Source organism: Taudactylus pleione, unplaced genomic scaffold (genome assembly GCF_031769625.1).
Source record: "Taudactylus pleione unplaced genomic scaffold, aTauple2 ptg000495l, whole genome shotgun sequence".
Taxonomy (NCBI): Eukaryota; Metazoa; Chordata; class Amphibia; order Anura; family Myobatrachidae; genus Taudactylus; species Taudactylus pleione.
In genome coordinates this window covers 1,325,684-1,347,547 of record NW_028284897.1, presented here as the reverse complement: position 1 = coordinate 1,347,547, position 21,864 = coordinate 1,325,684, and the positions used below count along the sequence as shown (strand labels likewise).

The window sequence follows — 21,864 nt, the reverse complement described above, 5'->3', positions numbered from 1 at the left end:
ATTGCACACCCGCTGCTGTGAATGCTGTATTACACACCCGCTGCTGTGAATGCTGTATTATACACCCGCTGCTGTGAATGCTGTATTATACACCCGCTGCTGTGACTGGTGTCGCTGCTGTGACGGCTGTATTACACACCCGTTGCTGTGAATGCAGTATTACACACCCGCTGCTGTGAATGCTGTATTACACACCCGCTGCTGTGAATGCTGTATTATACACCTGCTGCTGTGAATGCTGTATTGCTGTGAATGCTGTATTATACACCCGCTGCTGTGACGGCTGTATTATACACCTGGTGCTGTGATTGCTGTATTATACACCCGCTGCTGTGATGGCTGTATTATACACCCGCAGCTGAGAATGCTGTATTATACACCCGCTGCTGTGACGGCTGTATTATACACCCGCAGCTGAGAATGCTGTATTATACACCCGCTGCTGTGACGGCTGTATTATACACCCGCTGCTGTGACGGCTGTATTATACACCCGCTGCTGTGAGTGGTGTCGCTGCTGTGACGGCTGTATTACACACCCGCTGCTGTGAATGCTGTATTACACGCCCGCTGCTGTGAATGCTGTATTACACACCCGCTGCTGTGAATGCTGTATTACACACCCGCTGCTGTGAATGCTGTATTATACACCTGCTGCTGTGAATGCTGTAATGCTGTGAATGCTGTATTACACACCCGCTGCTGTGACGGCCGTATTACACACCCGCTGCTGTGACGTCCGTATTACACACCCGCTGCTCTGACGGCCGTATTACACACCCGCTGCTGTGACTGCCGTATTGCACACCCGCTGCTGTGACTGCCGTATTGCACACCCGCTGCTGTGACTGCCGTATTGCACACCCGCTGCTGTGACGGCCGTATTGCACACCCGCTGCTGTGACGGCCGTATTGCACACCCGCTGCTGTGACGGCCGTATTGCACACCCGCTGCTGTGACGGCCGTATTGCACACCCGCTGCTGTGACGGCCGTATTGCACACCCGCTGCTGTGACGGCCGTATTGCACACCCGCAGCTGTGACGGCCGTATTGCACACCCGCTGCTGTGACGGCCGTATTGCACACCCGCTGCTGTGACGGCTGTATTGCACACCCGCTGCTGTCATTGCTGTATTACACACCCGCTGCTGTGAATGCTGTATTACACACCCGCTGCTGTGAATGCTGTATTATACACCCGCTGCTGTGAATGCTGTATTATACACCCGCTGCTGTGACTGGTGTCGCTGCTGTGACGGCTGTATTACACACCCGTTGCTGTGAATGCAGTATTACACACCCGCTGCTGTGAATGCTGTATTACACACCCGCTGCTGTGAATGCTGTATTATACACCTGCTGCTGTGAATGCTGTATTGCTGTGAATGCTGTATTATACACCCGCTGCTGTGATGGCTGTATTATACACCCGCTGCTGTGACGTCTGTATTATACACCTGGTGCTGTGATTGCTGTATTATACACCCGCTGCTCTGACGGCTGTATTATACACCCGCTGCTGTGATTGCCGTATTATACACCCGCTGCTGTGAATGCCGTATTATACAACCGCTGCTGTGACTGCCGTATTATACACCCGCTGCTGTGATTGCTGTATTACACACCCGCTGCTGTGAATGCTGTATTGCTGTGAATGCTGTATTATACACCCGCTGCTGTGAATGCTGTATTATACACCCGCTGCTCTGACGGCTGTATTATACACTCGCTGCTCTGACGGCTGTATTATAAACCCGCTGCTGTGAATGCTGTATTATACACCCGCTGCTGTGATTGCTGTATTATACACCCGCTGCTGTGAATGCTGTATTATACACCCGCTGCTGTGATGGCTGTATTATACACCCGCTGCTGTGAATGCTGTATTACACACCCGCTGCTGTGAATGCTGTATTGCTGTGAATGCTGTATTATACACCCGCTGCTGTGACGTCTGTATTATACACCCGCTGCTGTGATTGCTGTATTATACACAGCCGCTGCTCTGACGGCCGTATTATACACCCGCTGCTGTGACGGCCGTATTATACACTCGCTGCTGTGACGGCTGTATTATACACCCGCTGCTGTGACGGCCGTATTATACACCCGCTGCTGTGACGGCTGTATTATACACCCGCAGCTGTGACGGCTGTATTATACACCCGCTGCGGTGACGGCTGTATTATACACCCGCTGTTGTGACGGCTGTATTATACACCCGCTGCTGTGAATGCTGTATTACATAGCTGCTGCTGTGATTGCTGTATTATACACCCGCTGCTGTCATGGCTGTATTATACACCCGCTGCTGTGAATGCTGTATTACACACCCGCTGCTGTGACGTCTGTATTATACACCCGCTGCTGTGATTGCTGTATTATACACACCCGCTGCTCTGACGGCCGTATTATACACCCGCTGCTGTGACGGCCGTATTATACACTCGCTGCTGTGACGGCCGTATTATACACCCGCTGCTGTGACGGCCGTATTATACACCCGCTGCTGTGACGGCTGTATTATACACCCGCAGCTGTGACGGCTGTATTATACACCCGCTGCGGTGACGGCTGTATTATACACCCGCTGTTGTGACGGCTGTATTATACACCCGCTGCTGTGAATGCTGTATTACATAGCTGCTGCTGTGATTGCTGTATTACACACCCGCTGCTGTGAATGCTGTATTATACACCCGCTGCTGTGAATGCTGTGTTACACACCTGCTGCTGTGAATGCTGTATTGCTGTGAATGCTGTATTATACACCCGCTGCTGTGACGTCTGTATTATACACCTGCTGCTGTGATTGCTGTATTATACACCCGCTGCTCTGACGGCTGTATTATACACCCGCTGCTGTGATTGCTGTATTATATACCCGCTGCTGTGACTGCTGTATTACACACCCGCTGCTGTGAATGCTGTATTATACACCCGCTGCTGTGAATGCTGTATTATACACCCGCTGCTGTGAATGCTGTATTATACACCCGCTGCTGTGACTGGTGTTGCTGCTGTGACGGCTGTATTACACACCCGTTGCTGTAAATGCAGTATTACACACCCGCTGCTGTGAATGCTGTATTACACACCCGCTGCTGTGAATGCTGTATTATACACCTGCTGCTGTGAATGCTGTATTGCTGTGAATGCTGTATTATACACCCGCTGCTGTGACGGCTGTATTATACACCCGCTGCTCTGACGGCTGTATTATACACCCGCTGCTGTGACTGGTGTCGCTGCTGTGACGGCTGTATTACACACCCGCTGCTGTGAATGCGGTATTATACACCCGCTGCTGTGAATGCTGTATTATACACCCGCTGCTGTGACTGGTGTCGCTGCTGTGACGGCTGTATTACACACCCGTTGCTGTGAATGCAGTATTACACACCCGCTGCTGTGAATGCTGTATTACACACCCGCTGCTGTGAATGCTGTATTATACACCTGCTGCTGTGAATGCTGTATTGCTGTGAATGCTGTATTATACACCCGCTGCTGTGATGGCTGTATTATACACCCGCTGCTGTGACGTCTGTATTATACACCTGGTGCTGTGATTGCTGTATTATACACCCGCTGCTCTGACGGCTGTATTATACACCCGCTGCTGTGATTGCCGTATTATACACCCGCTGCTGTGAATGCCGTATTATACAACCGCTGCTGTGACTGCCGTATTATACACCCGCTGCTGTGATTGCTGTATTACACACCCGCTGCTGTGAATGCTGTATTGCTGTGAATGCTGTATTATACACCCGCTGCTGTGAATGCTGTATTATACACCCGGTGCTCTGACGGCTGTATTATACACTCGCTGCTCTGACGGCTGTATTATACACCCGCTGCTGTGAATGCTGTATTATACACCCGCTGCTGTGATTGCTGTATTATACACCCGCTGCTGTGAATGCTGTATTATACACCCGCTGCTGTGATGGCTGTATTATACACCCGCTGCTGTGAATGCTGTATTACACACCCGCTGCTGTGAATGCTGTATTGCTGTGAATGCTGTATTATACACCCGCTGCTGTGACGTCTGTATTATACACCCGCTGCTGTGATTGCTGTATTATACACACCCGCTGCTCTGACGGCCGTATTATACACCCGCTGCTGTGACGGCCGTATTATACACTCGCTGCTGTGACGGCCGTATTATACACCCGCTGCTGTGACGGCCGTATTATACACCCGCTGCTGTGACGGCTGTATTATACACCCGCAGCTGTGACGGCTGTATTATACACCCGCTGCGGTGACGGCTGTATTATACACCCGCTGCTGTGACGGCTGTATTATACACCCGCTGCTGTGAATGCTGTATTACATAGCTGCTGCTGTGATTGCTGTATTACACACCCGCTGCTGTGAATGCTGTATTATACACCCGCTGCTGTGAATGCTGTGTTACACACCTGCTGCTGTGAATGCTGTATTGCTGTGAATGCTGTATTATACACCCGCTGCTGTGACGTCTGTATTATACACCTGCTGCTGTGATTGCTGTATTATACACCCGCTGCTCTGACGGCTGTATTATACACCCGCTGCTGTGATTGCTGTATTATATACCCGCTGCTGTGACTGCTGTATTACACACCCGCTGCTGTGAATGCTGTATTGCTGTGAATGCTGTATTATACACCCGCTGCTGTGACGGCCGTATTATACACCCGCTGCTGTGACGGCCGTATTATACACCCGCTGCTGTGACGGCCGTATTATACACCCGCTGCTGTGACGGCCGTATTATACACCCGCTGCTGTGACGGCCGTATTATACACCCGCTGCTGTGACGGCCGTATTATACACCCGCTGCTGTGACGGCCGTATTATACACCCGCTGCTGTGACGGCCGTATTATACACCCGCTGCTGTGACGGCTGTATTATACACCCGCTGCGGTGACGGCTGTATTATACACCCGCTGCGGTGACGGCTGTATTATACACCCGCTGCTGTGAATGCTGTATTACATAGCTGCTGCTGTGATTGCTGTATTGCACACCCGCTGCTGTGAATGCTGTATTATACACCCGCTGCTGTGAATGCTGTATTACACACCTGCTGCTGTGAATGCTGTATTGCTGTGAATGCTGTATTATACACCCGCTGCTGTGACGTCTGTATTATACACCTGCTGCTGTGATTGCTGTATTATACACCCGCTGCTCTGACGGCTGTATTATACACCCGCTGCTGTGATTGCTGTATTATATACCGGCTGCTGTGACTGCTGTATTACACACCCGCTGCTGTGAATGCTGTATTGCTGTGAATGCTGTATTAAACACCCGCTCGTGTGACGGCTGTATTATACACCCGCTGCTGTGACGGCTGTATTATACACCCGCTGCTGTGACGGCTGTATTACACACCCGCAGCTGTGATGGCTGTATTACACACCCGCTGCTGTGAATGCTGTATTACACACCCGCTGCTGTGAATGCTGTATTACACACCCGCTGCTGTGAATGCTGTATTACACACCCGCTGCTGTGAATGCTGTATTATACACCCGCTTCTGTGAATGCTGTATTGCTGTGAATGCTGTATTATACACCCGCTGCTGTGACGTCTGTATTATACACCCGCTGCTGTGATTGCCGTATTATACACCCGCTGCTGTGACTGCCGTATTATACACCCGCTGCTGTGAATGCCGTATTATACACCCGCTGCTGTGACTGCCGTATTACACACCCGCTGCTGTGACGGCTGTATTACACACCCGCTGCTGTGACGGCTGTATTACACACCCGCTGCTGTGACGGCTGTATTACACACCCGCTGCTGTGATGGCTGTATTACACACCCGCAGCTGTGATGGCTGTATTACACACCCGCAGCTGTGATGGCTGTATTACACACCCGCTGCTGTGAATGCTGTATTACACACCCGCTGCTGTGACTGCTGTATTACACACCCGCTGCTGTGAATGCTGTATTACACAGCTGCTGCTGATTGCTGTATTACACACCCGCTGCTGTGAATGCTGTGAATGCTGTATTATACACCCGCTGCTGTGAATGCTGTATTATACACACACTGCTCTGACGGCTGTATTATACACCCGCTGCTCTGACGGCTGTATTATACACCCGCTGCTGTGAATGCTGTATTATACACCCGCTGCTGTGATTGCTGTATTATACACCCGCTCCTGTGAATGCTGTATTATACACCCGCTGCTGTGATGGCTGTATTATACACCCGCTGCTGTGAATGCTGTATTACACACCCGCTGCTGTGAATGCTGTATTGCTGTGAATGCTGTATTATACACCCGCTGCTGTGACGTCTGTATTATACACCCGCTGCTGTGATTGCTGTATTATACACACCCGCTGCTCTGACGGCCGTATTATACACCCGCTGCTGTGACGGCCGTATTATACACCCGCTGCTGTGACGGCCGTATTATACACCCGCTGCTGTGACGGCCGTATTATACACCCGCTGCTGTGACGGCCGTATTATATACCCGCTGCTGTGACGGCTGTATTATACACCCGCTGCGGTGACGGCTGTATTATACACCCGCTGCGGTGACGGCTGTATTATACACCCGCTGCTGTGAATGCTGTATTACATAGCTGCTGCTGTGATTGCTGTATTGCACACCCGCTGCTGTGAATGCTGTATTATACACCCGCTGCTGTGAATGCTGTATTACACACCTGCTGCTGTGAATGCTGTATTGCTGTGAATGCTGTATTATACACCCGCTGCTGTGACGTCTGTATTATACACCTGCTGCTGTGATTGCTGTATTATACACCCGCTGCTCTGACGGCTGTATTATACACCCGCTGCTGTGATTGCTGTATTATATACCCGCTGCTGTGACTGCTGTATTACACACCCGCTGCTGTGAATGCTGTATTGCTGTGAATGCTGTATTAAACACCCGCTCGTGTGACGGCTGTATTATACACCCGCTGCTGTGACGGCTGTATTATACACCCGCTGCTGTGACGGCTGTATTACACACCCGCAGCTGTGATGGCTGTATTACACACCCGCTGCTGTGAATGCTGTATTACACACCCGCTGCTGTGAATGCTGTATTACACACCCGCTGCTGTGAATGCTGTATTACACACCCGCTGCTGTGAATGCTGTATTATACACCCGCTTCTGTGAATGCTGTATTGCTGTGAATGCTGTATTATACACCCGCTGCTGTGACGTCTGTATTATACACCCGCTGCTGTGATTGCCGTATTATACACCCGCTGCTGTGACTGCCGTATTATACACCCGCTGCTGTGAATGCCGTATTATACACCCGCTGCTGTGACTGCCGTATTACACACCCGCTGCTGTGACGGCTGTATTACACACCCGCTGCTGTGACGGCTGTATTACACACCCGCTGCTGTGACGGCTGTATTACACACCCGCTGCTGTGATGGCTGTATTACACACCCGCAGCTGTGATGGCTGTATTACACACCCGCAGCTGTGATGGCTGTATTACACACCCGCTGCTGTGAATGCTGTATTACACACCCGCTGCTGTGACTGCTGTATTACACACCCGCTGCTGTGAATGCTGTATTACACAGCTGCTGCTGATTGCTGTATTACACACCCGCTGCTGTGAATGCTGTATTATACACCCGCTGCTGTGAATGCTGTATTATACACACACTGCTCTGACGGCTGTATTATACACCCGCTGCTCTGACGGCTGTATTATACACCCGCTGCTGTGAATGCTGTATTATACACCCGCTGCTGTGATTGCTGTATTATACACCCGCTCCTGTGAATGCTGTATTATACACCCGCTGCTGTGATGGCTGTATTATACACCCGCTGCTGTGAATGCTGTATTACACACCCGCTGCTGTGAATGCTGTATTGCTGTGAATGCTGTATTATACACCCGCTGCTGTGACGTCTGTATTATACACCCGCTGCTGTGATTGCTGTATTATACACACCCGCTGCTCTGACGGCCGTATTATACACCCGCTGCTGTGACGGCCGTATTATACACCCGCTGCTGTGACGGCCGTATTATACACCCGCTGCTGTGACGGCCGTATTATACACCCGCTGCTGTGACGGCCGTATTATACACCCGCTGCTGTGACGGCTGTATTATACACCCGCTGCTGTGACGGCTGTATTATACACCCGCAGCTGTGACGGCTGTATTATACACCCGCTGCGGTGACGGCTGTATTATACACCCGCTGCTGTGACGGCTGTATTATACACCCGCTGCTGTGAATGCTGTATTACACAGCTGCTGCTGTGATTGCTGTATTACACACCCGCTGCTGTGAATGCTGTATTATACACCCGCTGCTGTGAATGCTGTATTACACACCTGCTGCTGTGAATGCTGTATTGCTGTGAATGCTGTATTATACACCCGCTGCTGTGACGTCTGTATTATACACCTGCTGCTGTGATTGCTGTATTATACACCCGCTGCTCTGACGGCTGTATTATACACCCGCTGCTGTGATTGCTGTATTATATACCCGCTGCTGTGACTGCTGTATTACACACCCGCTGCTGTGAATGCTGTATTGCTGTGAATGCTGTATTATACACCCGCTGCTGTGACGGCTGTATTATACACCCGCTGCTGTGACGGCTGTATTATACACCCGCTGCTGTGGCGGCTGTATTATACGCACCCGCTGCTCTGACGGCCGTATTATACACCCGCTGCTGTGACGGCCGTATTATACACCCGCTGCTGTGACGGCCGTATTATACACCCGCTGCTGTGACGGCCGTATTATACACCCGCTGCTGTGACGGCCGTATTATACACCCGCTGCTGTGACGGCTGTATTATACACCCGCTGCTGTGACGGCTGTATTATACACCCGCTGCTGTGAATGCTGTATTACATAGCTGCTGCTGTGATTGCTGTATTGCACACCCGCTGCTGTGAATGCTGTATTATACACCCGCTGCTGTGAATGCTGTATTACACACCTGCTGCTGTGAATGCTGTATTGCTGTGAATGCTGTATTATACACCCGCTGCTGTGACGTCTGTATTATACACCTGCTGCTGTGATTGCTGTATTATACACCCGCTGCTCTGACGGCTGTATTATACACCCGCTGCTGTGATTGCTGTATTATATACCCGCTGCTGTGACTGCTGTATTACACACCCGCTGCTGTGAATGCTGTATTGCTGTGAATGCTGTATTATACACCCGCTGCTGTGACGGCTGTATTATACACCCGCTGCTGTGACGGCTGTATTATACACCCGCTGCTGTGACGGCTGTATTATACACCCGCTGCTGTGATGGCTGTATTATACACCCGCAGCTGTGATGGCTGTATTACACACCCGCTGCTGTGAATGCTGTATTACACACCCGCTGCTGTGAATGCTGTATTACACACCCGCTGCTGTGAATGCTGTATTACACACCCGCTGCTGTGAATGCTGTATTATACACCCGCTTCTGTGAATGCTGTATTGCTGTGAATGCTGTATTATACACCCGCTGCTGTGACGTCTGTATTATACACCCGCTGCTGTGATTGCCGTATTATACACCCGCTGCTGTGACTGCCGTATTATACACCCGCTGCTGTGACTGCCGTATTATACACCCGCTGCTGTGACTGCCGTATTATACACCCGCTGCTGTGACGGCTGTATTATACACCCGCTGCTGTGACGGCTGTATTACACACCCGCTGCTGTGACGGCTGTATTACACACCCGCTGCTGTGATGGCTGTATTACACACCCGCAGCTGTGATGGCTGTATTACACACCCGCTGCTGTGAATGCTGTATTACACACCCGCTGCTGTGACTGCTGTATTACACACCCGCTGCTGTGAATGCTGTATTACACAGCTGCTGCTGATTGCTGTATTACACACCCGCTGCTGTGAATGCTGTATTACACACCCGCTGCTGTGAATGCTGTATTATACACCCGCTGCTGTGAATGCTGTATTATACACCCGCTGCTGTGAATGCTGTATTATACACCCGCTGCTGTGATGGTTGTATTATACACCCGCTGCTGTGATGGCTGTATTATACACCCGCTGCTGTGATGGCTGTATTATACACCCAATGTCCCATTCCCAGCAGTCACCTCTCCAGTTAGCAGCTGAATGATCTTGTTGGTGAGTTCCAAGATCTTCTGGTCATTGTGTCTCTCATGTATCAGTGAGTGAGGTGGAGGCACCGTGATTTGGCTCTGGGTCGTGCTGAGTCCTCCTGACCCATGGGTATGGCTGCTGGGTGTCTTACACTCACCAGATGTCTTCTTCACTACTGTGTACTCCTATGTATTGGGGGAGACAGCAAACATCACTACATACACTCCCAGATCCCCTCACCTCCGCAGTCATGTCAATATATTATTACTATAGATTTGTGATGTCACTGTGACACTCCGAGAACCCCTCACCTCCCCAGTAATATTCCTGTACTATTACTATAGATGTAATTAATGTCACTGTGACACTCCCACATCCCCCTCAGCTCCCTAATCATATCCCTCTATTACTACTATAGATTTGTGATGTCACTGTGACAATCCCTGATCCCCCCACCTCCCCAGTCACCTCCCTGTATTATTACTATAGATATAAGTGATGTCACTGTGACACTCCCAGATCCCCCCACCTCCCCAGTCATGTCCCTGTATTATTCTTATAGATATAAGTGATGTCACTGTGACACTCCCAGATCTTCTCACCTCCCCAGTCATGTCTCTGTATTATTGCTATAGATATAAGTGAGATCAATGTGACCCTTCCCCCCCAGAACCTCTCACCTCCCCAGTCAGCAGGTAGATTATCTCTAGGGTGAGGTGTAAAATCTTCTGGCTTTTGTGACTCTGGTCCTTGTCCATCTTCAGTGAAACAGTGATTTCACCACAGCTCAATCGTCTAAGAATGAATATAATAATTATAATAAATATCACAAAGAACATAAGTAGTAATTGCAAAAATGAAACACAGGCTGGGAAACATAATCAAAGAATCCGGCACATATACCCCCATACACACAGTCACTGCCCAGCATTACACCTCATACATACAGTCCTGGCACACCTTATACAGTCTCATGTCCAGCACACATACCCCCATACACACAGTCACTGCCCAGCATTACACCTCATATATACAGTCCTGGGCACACCTTATACAGCCTCATGTCCAGCACATATACCACATACCCACAGTCACTGCCCAGCATTACAACTCATACATACAGTCCTGGGCACACCTTATACATCCTCATGTGCACCACATATACCCCCCCATACCCACAGTCACTGCCCAGCATTACACTCATACATACAGTCCTGGGCACACCTTATACATCCTCATGTCCAGCACATATACCCCCCATACCCACAGTCACTACCCAGCATTACACCTCATACATATAGTCCTGGGCACACCTTATACATCCTCATGTGCAGCACATATACCCCCCATACACACAGTCACTGCCCAGCATTACACCTCATACATACAGTCCTGGGCACACCTTATACAGCCTCATGTCCAGCACATATACCCCCCATACCCAGTCACTGCCCAGCATTACACCTCATACATACAGTCCTGGGCACACCTTATACAGCCTCATGTCCAGCACATATACCCCCCATACCCAGTCACTGCCCAGCATTACACCTCATACATACAGTCCTGGGCACACCTTATACAGCCTCATGCCGGAGGAGTAAAAAGAGAGAGAAGGAAGAGTGGAACACTCAAGAATCACACTCGCAGAGAAGGAGACGGGAAACCGGTGACCAGTAACATAGCCCATATGAAGCCAGGTGTGTCAGGGTGGGTGCCCTGTGGACCCTATGGGCTTCGAAGAAAGAGTTAACAAAAGGTAAGTTCTTACCATATCTCTCATTTTCTTCTTCAGGGTCCATAGGCTCCACAGGGAGACCTTGGGGATGTCCCAAAGCAGTCCTTTAAAGGGTGGGGAAGCTCCTGTGCTCGGAGGAGAATCCAGCGCCTAAAGAAAGCATCCTGAGAAGCAAAGGTATCAAATGCATAGAACCTTAGAAAGGTCTGAAAGGAAGACCACGTGGCCGCCTTACAAAGCGGAACAGCCAAGGCGCCACTGCGAGTTGCCCATGAGGGGCCCACAGACCAAGTAGAATGAGCAGTCACAGAAGGCGGAACCGGAAGGCCTGCCTGCGTGTATCTGAGATAATCATACAAAGCCACCTGGCCAATGTTTGTTTATTGGCCGGCCATCCTTTCTGGTGAAATCCATAGAGCACAAACAAGGAGTCTTATTTCCTAAGGAACTGGTACGGTCCACATACATCCTGAGAGCACAGAACACATCCAATGAGGCCTCACCTGCTGAGAGGTCAGGTGACTGAAAGGCCGGTACAATAATCTCCTGGTTAATATAGAAATTAGAAACCACCTTGGGAAGAAACTCAGGGCAAGTGCGAAGCACAGCCCGGTCCAGGTGAAATATCAGAAAAGGAGGATGACAGGAGAGCGCTCCATATTGTGACACCCTTCTGGCAGAGCAGATGCAATAGCCAGGAGAAAAAGTCTTAGCTGTTAACCACTTAAGTTCAACTGAATCCAGGGGTTTAAATGGAGAACCCTGGAGGGCCCGAATAACTACTGCCAAATCCCAAGGAGCCACTGGGGGAACAAAGGGAGGTTGAATCCGGAAGACACCCTGGAGAAAGGTGAGGACATCCGGTAGCGAAGCAATTCTTCGTTGGAACCAAACAAAGTGCAGAGACATGTACTTTCAGGTCCAATCCAGCTTGAAGGAATGCCAATATCCTGGATATACCAAAAACACCTGAGATCGTAATCCCGAGAGTGACACCACTGTAAATATGTATGCCACACTCTGTGGAAGATCCTGGCAGAGGCAGGTTTACGTGCTTTAAGCATCGTGGTGATGACAGAACTAGAGAATCCTTTGGACCTTAGGAGGGATGTCTCAAGAGCCACGCCATTAAAGACAGAAGATCCAGGTCCGGGTAAAGGCAAGGACCCTGAGATAACAGGTCCGGACGTTAAGGTAGCAGGAATGGAGTGACGATGGAAAGACTCCAAAGATCTCAGTACCAATGACGTCTGGCCAAGCTGGAGCCACCAGCAGGACCATGCCTCCGTGCTGCTTGAACTTCCGAAGAACCGAGGAAGCAGGGATACTGGAGGAAATAGGTAAACAAACTGGAAGGTCCATTTCACTGACAGAGCATCCACTAAGCTTGTTTCGGCATCTCTTGTTCTGGACCTGTACACCGTTAACTTATGATTGTGTCGGGATGCCATGAGGTCCACCTCTGGGAGCCCCCATTTGTCCAGTAGGAGTTCACTCTCCTGGATGCACGTTGTGACGGCTGAGGAAGTCTGTTCGCAATTGAGAACTCCCGGGATGGACACTGACGAAATTGCTGGGAGGTGACACTCTACCCATGTCAGAATGCGGGACACTTCTGCCATTGCTGCCTGACTTTAAGTGCCTCCTTGATGGTTGATGTAAGCCACCATGATGGCATTGTCGTACCTGCACGGGCTTTCCTTGAAGAAAGTGCTGAGCCATCTTGAGGGCCTTGTACTCCGCCTGGAGTTCCAATATGTTGATTGGAAGTATTGTCTCGACAGCAGTCCAATGACCCTGAAAGGTGTGAGGACCGGTCACTGCGCCCCAGCCCCGAACTCTGGCGTCCGTTGTCAGGAGAACCCAGTCCGGGATCCAAAAGGGGTGACCGTTGGTGAGATGAGCCGTTTGCAGCCACCAAGATAGAGACAGACACACCTCCGAAGAAAGTACCAGCTTCTAAGTATTGATCTGGTGGGGTAATCCGTTCCACTTGGATAGTATCAACCCCTACAGGGGCCTTGAATGGAACTGAGCATATTCCACCATGTCGAATGTGAACACCATGGACCACAGAACCTGCATCGCCGAGTGTACCGAAACCCGGTGACTGCCGAGGCAACTGCGCACTCCCTGTTGCAGTGAGGAGATCTTTTCTGGAGTTAGAAAGATACTCTGCTGATGAGAATCCAGGAAGGCTCCCAAATGAACCATCCTCTGCGAGGGTATTAGGGAGGACTTTTTCCAATTGATCAGCCACCCGTGTGCCCGAAGACAAGCAATCGTCAGGTGCAGGTGTTGTAGCACTTCCTGAGAACCCAACAAAACGAAATGGCAGCGCCCGAAACTGGAATGACGGTGCAGAATAGCAAATCGCAGAGAACGCTGGTGAGAAGGCGCTATGGGTACATGTAGGTATGCATCCTGAATATCCAGGGAAACCATGTAATCCCCAGGTTCCATAGCCAGTATGATGGATCATAAAGTTTCCATCCTCAACCTGGGCACTCTGAGGAACTTGTTCAGAGATTTAAGGTTGAGGATAGGCCCATGAGACCCATTCGGCTTTTGAACCAGAGTAGAATAGTAACCAGTCCTGTGTTGAGATAGTGACACTGGTACAATTACCTCTGCTTTCAGCAAGGACTCTATGGCCTCCTGGGGATATGCAAGGCCTTGGTCTTGTCCACAGGAGGGCTTGTGCAGAAAAACTGGTGGGGAGGTTTTCGGTGGAATGAGAGGGCATACCCCTGAGAGACCACTTCTCTTACCCAAGCATCCCTGGTGGTGAGACACCAATATTGGGCAAACTGAAGAAGTCAGCCTCCCACTCTGAGATTCCCCAGAGGGGGCCCATCCCATCAGGCTGAGAACTTATCCACTGACTTGGAAGTAGGGCGTCTGGCACTCCAGGCCAGTTTCTTAGGTCTGGAGGTCGATTTAGCCGCTGACTGTCTAGGAAAGGACTGTCCTTTGGTCTTTCTTTGAGAAAGAAAGGACAGAAAGGAAGAGGATCTGGCCTATGAAGGTGCTGATGGCAGAAAAGCGGACTTAAATTTTGCCAATGTGTCTACAATTTTGTCCAAGTCTGGGCCAAACAACATCTCCCCATTGAAGGGCAAGGTTTCCAGGCAGTTTTTGGAATCCGCATCCGCCCTCCAGGAGCGTAGCCACAAGAAGCGGCGAGCAGACACTGCTGCAGCTGAGACTCCTGAGATCAGTAAACTGGAATCCAGAGCGGCCTCACCAATATAAGCAGCCGCATCTCTAATGTGGCTTACCAAACCTCTCTGGGTGTCGGGAGCGTACCCCGGGAGGTGTCCTCCATACCATATACCCAGCTTTCTATCGCCTTGGCTACCCATGATATAGCCATGGACGGATGTTTAACGGCTCCTGAGGGAGAATAAATCGACTCCACCTTCCTATCTGTAGAATCCTTTTGGGAAGAGATGAAAGGCATTGGTAACGTAGCACTGTGTATTAAGCGCGTAGCATGAGAATCTACCGCAGGCTGTGATTCCCATTTCTTGCAGTGACCTTCAGGAAATGGGTAACATGAGACCAAACGCTTTTGCAGCAGATACCTCTTACCAGAAGATTGCCAGGCTTCCGCCATGTGGTCAACTAGCTGGTCAGAAAGAGGAAAAACAGCTGAGGTCACCTTAACCTGCTTAAACTGAGGGTGCTTGGATTTAGGGGTAGGTTCTTCATCCTCTATAAGTAGAATGGAATGGACCACTCGCACCAAAGCAGGAACATTAATACTCAACTTAAGGTGTGTAAACACTGGGCGATCAGGAAAGAATGTACGAATACGACATCGTAACCGTTCCGTCGTTCCTGATCACCTGTAGTGTCTGCACTGAACGATCAGTCGTTCAGTGCAGGCACAGGACCTCATTCAGAGCCGCTCGTAAGCGGCCGCTCGTTCGCTCCGAGCGATGTTCGCACAACAGCGCATGTGTACGGGTTTTAGTACACATGCGCGAACTAGTCAGTGCGGCCGAAAATCGTGTGCTCACAAAATAGCGAAAGCCTACTAATTTGAGTGACAGGATGAGGCGTTTGTGGGTGGTAACAGGGGAAGGTGCTTGAAAACGGGGAGTGGAAATCAGAACGCAGGCGTGCCAAAAGGTCAAAACAGGCGTTTTAAGGGTGTGCATAATTAACAAAGAAGCGTCATCGACCACGTCAGTTGGGTGTATTTTAGCCAGAACTGCTCGCATGATTGCGGTAGGAAAAACCAACCACAAGAATAGCGAGCAGTTCATACGCCGTTCGATGTACTCGATTAATCTCATAAATAGCGGACATGACGTATGATGCGAGCGACCAGGGGGGCGTTTTTTCAGAATAACGACCACATGTTTTGTTCGCTCGTTCAGACATGGAAGCGTCAACAGACCGCAAAGAGCGAACGGTCAATTTAAATAGCCAACCCCCTTTTCTGAACGAGCGAGCGCAAATAGCGTCCGGCTCTGAATCAGACCCATAGTCCATTCCTGGACATGCCAATTTGCACGATTAGAATGTCGTAATTGTGCAATCGCTCAGTAATATCGCCCAATGTGTACGCCCCCTTAGGCTCCACCTCCTGTGGAGAGGAATCAGAATCATCATCTACTGCGCCGTCATCTGATGACACGTCTGTGTCTGTGTAGATTGTGATGACACCACTGGGCGTTTAGATGCCTTCCTAGGCTTGGCATCCTGTAACATAGACTACAAAGCCATAGAGCCTGCCAAACTCTGTACTGAATTTGAAAAAGCATCCAAACAAGGTGGCTGTAAAGCCTGTGGTAGTACCTGAAGGGGGATTACAGACTGCTGTGGAACCGGAGGTACCTGTAAATTGTGTTATTCCCCCTCGTATATCACTGTACAGTCCTCTCCCCCCTATATAATAATAATACCACATATCAGTGTGTGCTGGGAGCTGTGTTATTCCCCCTCATATATCACTGTACAGTCCCCTCTCCCCTATATAATAATAATAATAATAGCACATATCAGTGTGTGCTGGGATCTATGTTATTCCCCCTCATATATCACTATATGGTCCCCTCTCCCCTATATAATAATACCACATATCAGTGCTGGGAGCTGTGTTATTCCCCCTCATATATCACTGTACAGTCCCCTCCCCCCTATATAATAATAATAATACCACATATCAGTGTGTGCTGGGAGCTGTGTTATTCCTCCTCATATATCACTGTACAGTCCTCTCCCCCTATATAGTAATTATATCACATAGTGTGTGCTGGGAACTGTGTTATTCCCCCTCATATATCACTGTACAGTCCCCTCCCCCTATATATTAATAATACCATATATCACTGTACGGTCCCCTCCCCCCTATGTAAAAATTATACCACATATTAGTGTGTGATGGGAGCTGTGTTATTCCTCCTCATATCACTGAACAGTCCTCTCCACCTATATAATAATTATTCCACATATCAGTGTGTGCTGTGAGCTGTGTTATTCCCCCTCATATATCACTGTACAGTCCCCTCTCCCTATATATTAATACCATATATCACTGTACGGTCCCCTCTCCACAATATAATAATTATACTACATATCAGTGTGTGATGGGAGCTGTGTTATTCCCCCTCATATATCACTGTACAGTCCCCTCTCCCCTATATAATAATAATACCACATATCAGTGTGTGCTGGGAGCTGTGTTATTCCCCCTCATATACCACAGTCCCCTCCCCCTATATAATAATACAGTGATCGTGGTGAGCCAAAAAAAGTGTGGGTCCCTGGGAGCCCTCACTTTGCTAATTTGGGGTCCTACCTGACCTTTTCTGGGTCCCGTCGGAATTAAAGTTTTTAATCTTTAGTGCACAATGAGACATTTTTCCATAATAGAGTCAGGTGCTGGTAATGAACATTAGAGCTGCCAGTGTTAACCAACTAAAGTTTTAGGGGCCCATTTATTATTGAATATAATATAATATAAACACCTGTTTTCGGAGGTTTACCTCAAATATTAAGTTTCCCCCGGATGTGTCAAGGAGGGACCTCAACAGGTATCTCCAATACCTGCTGTGATCCCTCCATTCCCGCTGACAGCCGCATCCCCCATAGGTTTCTATGGGGGACGTATTGCTGCCAGATATATCAATATCCAGAATGCGATGCATTCCAGATATTGGCCCCTCAGCTAACGCCATTAATAATATTGATTTCACCATCAGCAGCTTATCATGCAGGCACATGATATACAAAGAGCCCATCTATAGGAAACAGAGGCTGCACATCAATGGGGAGAAGTCCTGGGACTTCCCCCACTACTGCCAGTACCAGTAACAACCACCCCTTCTCCACTACTCCCAGCATCACTAACATCCCCCACACTACTCCCAGCATCACTAACATCCCCCCCACTACTCCCAGCATCACTAACAACCCCCCCACTACTCCCAGCATCACTAACATCCCCCCCACTACTCCCAGCATCACTAACATCCCCCCCACTACTCCCAGCATCACTAACATCCCCCCCACTACTCCCAGCATCACTAACATCCCCCCCACTACTCCCAGCATCACTAACATCCCCCCCACTACTCCCAGCATCACTAACATCCCCCCCACTACTCCCAGCATCACTAACATCCCCTCCACTACTCCCAGCATCAATAACAACCCCCCCTTCTCCACTACTCCCAGCATCACTAACAATCCCCCCACTACTCCCAGCATCACTAACAACCCACCCTTCTCCACTACTCCCAGCATCACTAACACCCCCCCCACTACTCCCTGCTTCACTAACAACCCCCCCACTACTCCCTGCATCACTAACATCTCCACCACTACTCACTGCATCACTAACAACTCCCCCACTACTCCCTGCATCACTAACAACCCTCCCACTACTCCCTGCATCGCTAACATCTCCCCCACTACTCCCTGATTCACTAACAACCCCCCCACCAATAACAACCCCCCCACTACTTCCTGCATCAATAACAACCCCCCTACTCCCAACATCAATTATTACCCCTCCCTCCACTATTCCCTGCATCAATTACCCCTCCCTCCGTTACTGCCAACATCAATTATTGCCCCTCCCACCACTACACCCAACATCAATTATTACCCTTGCCTCCACTACTCCCAACATCAATTATTACCCCTCCCTCCACTACTCCCAACATCAATTATTACCCCTCCCTCCACTACTCCCAACATCAATTATTACCCCTCCCTCCACTACTCCCAACATCAATTATTACCCCTCCCTCCACTACTCACAACATCAATTATTACCCCTCCCACCACTACTCACAACATCAATTATTAACCCTCCCTCAACTACTCACTGCTTCAATAACTACCCCCGTTGCTCTGTTTTTACAGAGGAGGAGGCAGGAGTGGTGAATACAGCTAGGGAGGGACATGATAAGTGCGCCCGGCCCCAGCACCCCAGGCTCCCCTACATACCCACTGCCAGAGCGTGATGTTCATGCTCCTAGCAGGTCCCTGGAACAATAGGAGCGGAGGTGCTGTTACGCTACCACATGCCGTCGAGCAAGACCAGCGGCATGCGGCGGCGTGACAGCACCTCCGCTCCTACTGTTCCAGGGAGCTGCAAGAAGCATGAACCTCGACAGGATGAAGTCTGTGTCTGACAGTAATTCCCGCGGCCTCACCATTCCCCACCCGCCTCGCTACCCCTCTTTACAAGTACCTTCAACCCGGAGGGGGCGGAGTGTTCATGCTGGGGCGGGGCACAGTCTTTCTTGCAAGGTGGGCCTCCAGGACCAGGCAAGTCTTCGGGCCGGGGGGCCGCCGGGACCAGTCTTCGGGCCAGGGGTGTCGGGCACATTACTCCTCACGCTATCCTCTGATCATCATCATCGTCCTATCCGGCAGCTGCACCCTTTACCACCACATGCAGCCGGCGGGAGAGCAAGACTGCCACGGCGGAGAGAGACATCTCCGCACTTGGAGAAGGGAGAGCAGGACAGCGAGGGGCTGATAGACAGCCAGAAGGGCAACCTGTTAGATGGCAGACCCTACACCAACAGCAGCCCTTTCACGCGGTGCGAAAGCTGCAGCTACCCCGGAGTTGCCCGGTACGGAGGAGAACCACGGGACGTGTCTGTACAACACCCAGAAGAGGCCGAGGACCAATAACAGCGAGTTAAGTGTTCCAGGCGGGTGTCCAGGTGTTCCCGGCGAGTGTGGGATGTGTGACATACAGGCCGGTAATACTAAAGTCTCCCGCAGAGTTACACCCCAGCTCCCGCGTAATGGCTCCTTTAATAGTGCTCCCTGAGACATCAATCATAGCAGGAGCCAGGGGAATGGTCAGCAGCGGAGCGCGTCCCCGGGGACCCACCCACTCTGACAAAGTGAGTCACCGGGCTTCGTTTGTGGGTAAAATACGCGCTATAGCGCGTATTTGCAAACACTGTAATAATACCGTATATCACTGTACAGTCCCCTCTCGCCTATATAATAATACCACATATCAGTGTGTGCTGGGAGCTGCGTTATTCCCCCTCATATATCACTGTACGGTTCCCTCTCCCCTATATAATACCACATATCAGTGTGTGCTGGGATCTGTGTTATTCCCCCTCATATATCACTGTACAGTCCCCTCCCCTATATAATAATAATACCACATATCAGTGTGTGCTGGGAGCTGTGTTAATCCCCCTCATATATCACTGTACGGTCCCCTCCCCCTATATAATAATATCACATATCAGTGTGTGCTGGGAGCTGTGTTATTCCCCCTCATATATCACTGTACAGTCCCCTCCCCTATATAATAATAATACCACATATCAGTGTGTGCTGGGAGCTGTGTTAATCCCCCTCATATATCACTGTACGGTTCCCTCTCCCCTATATAATAATAATACCACATATCAGTGTGTGCTGGGATCTGTGTTATTGCCCCTCATATATCACTGTACAGTCCCCTCTCCCTATATAATAATAATACCACATATCAGTGTGTGCGGGGAGCTGTGTTAATCCCCCTCATATATCACTGTACGGTCCCCTCTCCCCTATATAATAATACTACATATCAGTGTGTGCTGGGAGCTGTTATTCCCCTTCATATATCACTGTACAGTCCCCTCTCACCTATATAATAATACCACATATCAGTGTGTGCTGGGAGCTGTGTTATTCCCCCTCATATATCACTATACAGTCCCCTCTCCCCTATAAAATAATAATACCACATATCAGTGTGTGCTGGGAGCTGTGTTATTCCCCCTCTTATATCACTGTACGGTCCCCTCTCCCCTATATAATAATAATACCACATATCAGTGTGTGCTGGGAGCTGTTATTCCCCCTCATATATCACTGTACAGTCCCCTCTCCTTATATAATAATACCACATATCAGTGTGTGCTGGGAGCTGTGTTATTCCCCCTCATATATCACTGTACGGTCCCCTCTCCCCTATATAATAATAATATACTATACACAGGACACGTTACCTGGCTCCGGCTGTGCCAGGAATGTCTATGACAAAATGGCAGCTTAAGCCCCTGTGGCCCCGCCCCCTCTGCTCTGTGACTGGTAGACTATAAGAATATGGCCGCCGGTCACCGTACATGAGGACACCATTAGACTATTAAGCTGTTACTCTAGTGATGAAGCTGTGAGCGGTAACCGCCTGGTTACTCGCTGCTTCCAATCACCGCACTGAGGGGAATAAGAGGAGGGCGGTCACTATGATAGGAGGGGCGGGGCAGACAGGAGCCATAGCTATAAGGAGATGAGAGGGGCGGGGCGTGGCTATCCAGAGGGGCGTGTCTTCTATAAACAGCAACTTCCGGGTGAGATGCAGAGAGCGACCATTGTTGTGTCTAGTAACAGGTAAAGATGTTTATTATTATTATTATTATTATTATTATTATTATGATGGTACAGGAGGAGCAGACTGTGGTGCCTCATTATCATAATACATGTAGATCTGTCTATAGTGTTGT

At 49.8% G+C, this 21,864-nt stretch overlaps 1 protein-coding gene across 1 annotated transcript in view; it reads right to left on the bottom strand.

Moving 5' to 3' along the window:
• LOC148502505 (uncharacterized) overlaps positions 1-21,417 on the bottom strand; it is a 346,350-nt gene extending 324,933 nt beyond the window's left edge. Inside the window, exons 1-2 of the mRNA XM_088449785.1 lie at positions 21,370-21,417; positions 10,818-10,932 (exon numbers count right to left, since the gene is read on the bottom strand). Coding sequence (XP_088305911.1) covers positions 10,818-10,895 — 78 coding nt within the window. The 5' untranslated portion in view covers positions 10,896-10,932; positions 21,370-21,417. The remainder of the gene's footprint in view (positions 1-10,817; positions 10,933-21,369) is intronic.
• Between the last annotated feature and the right edge of the window lie 447 nt (positions 21,418-21,864).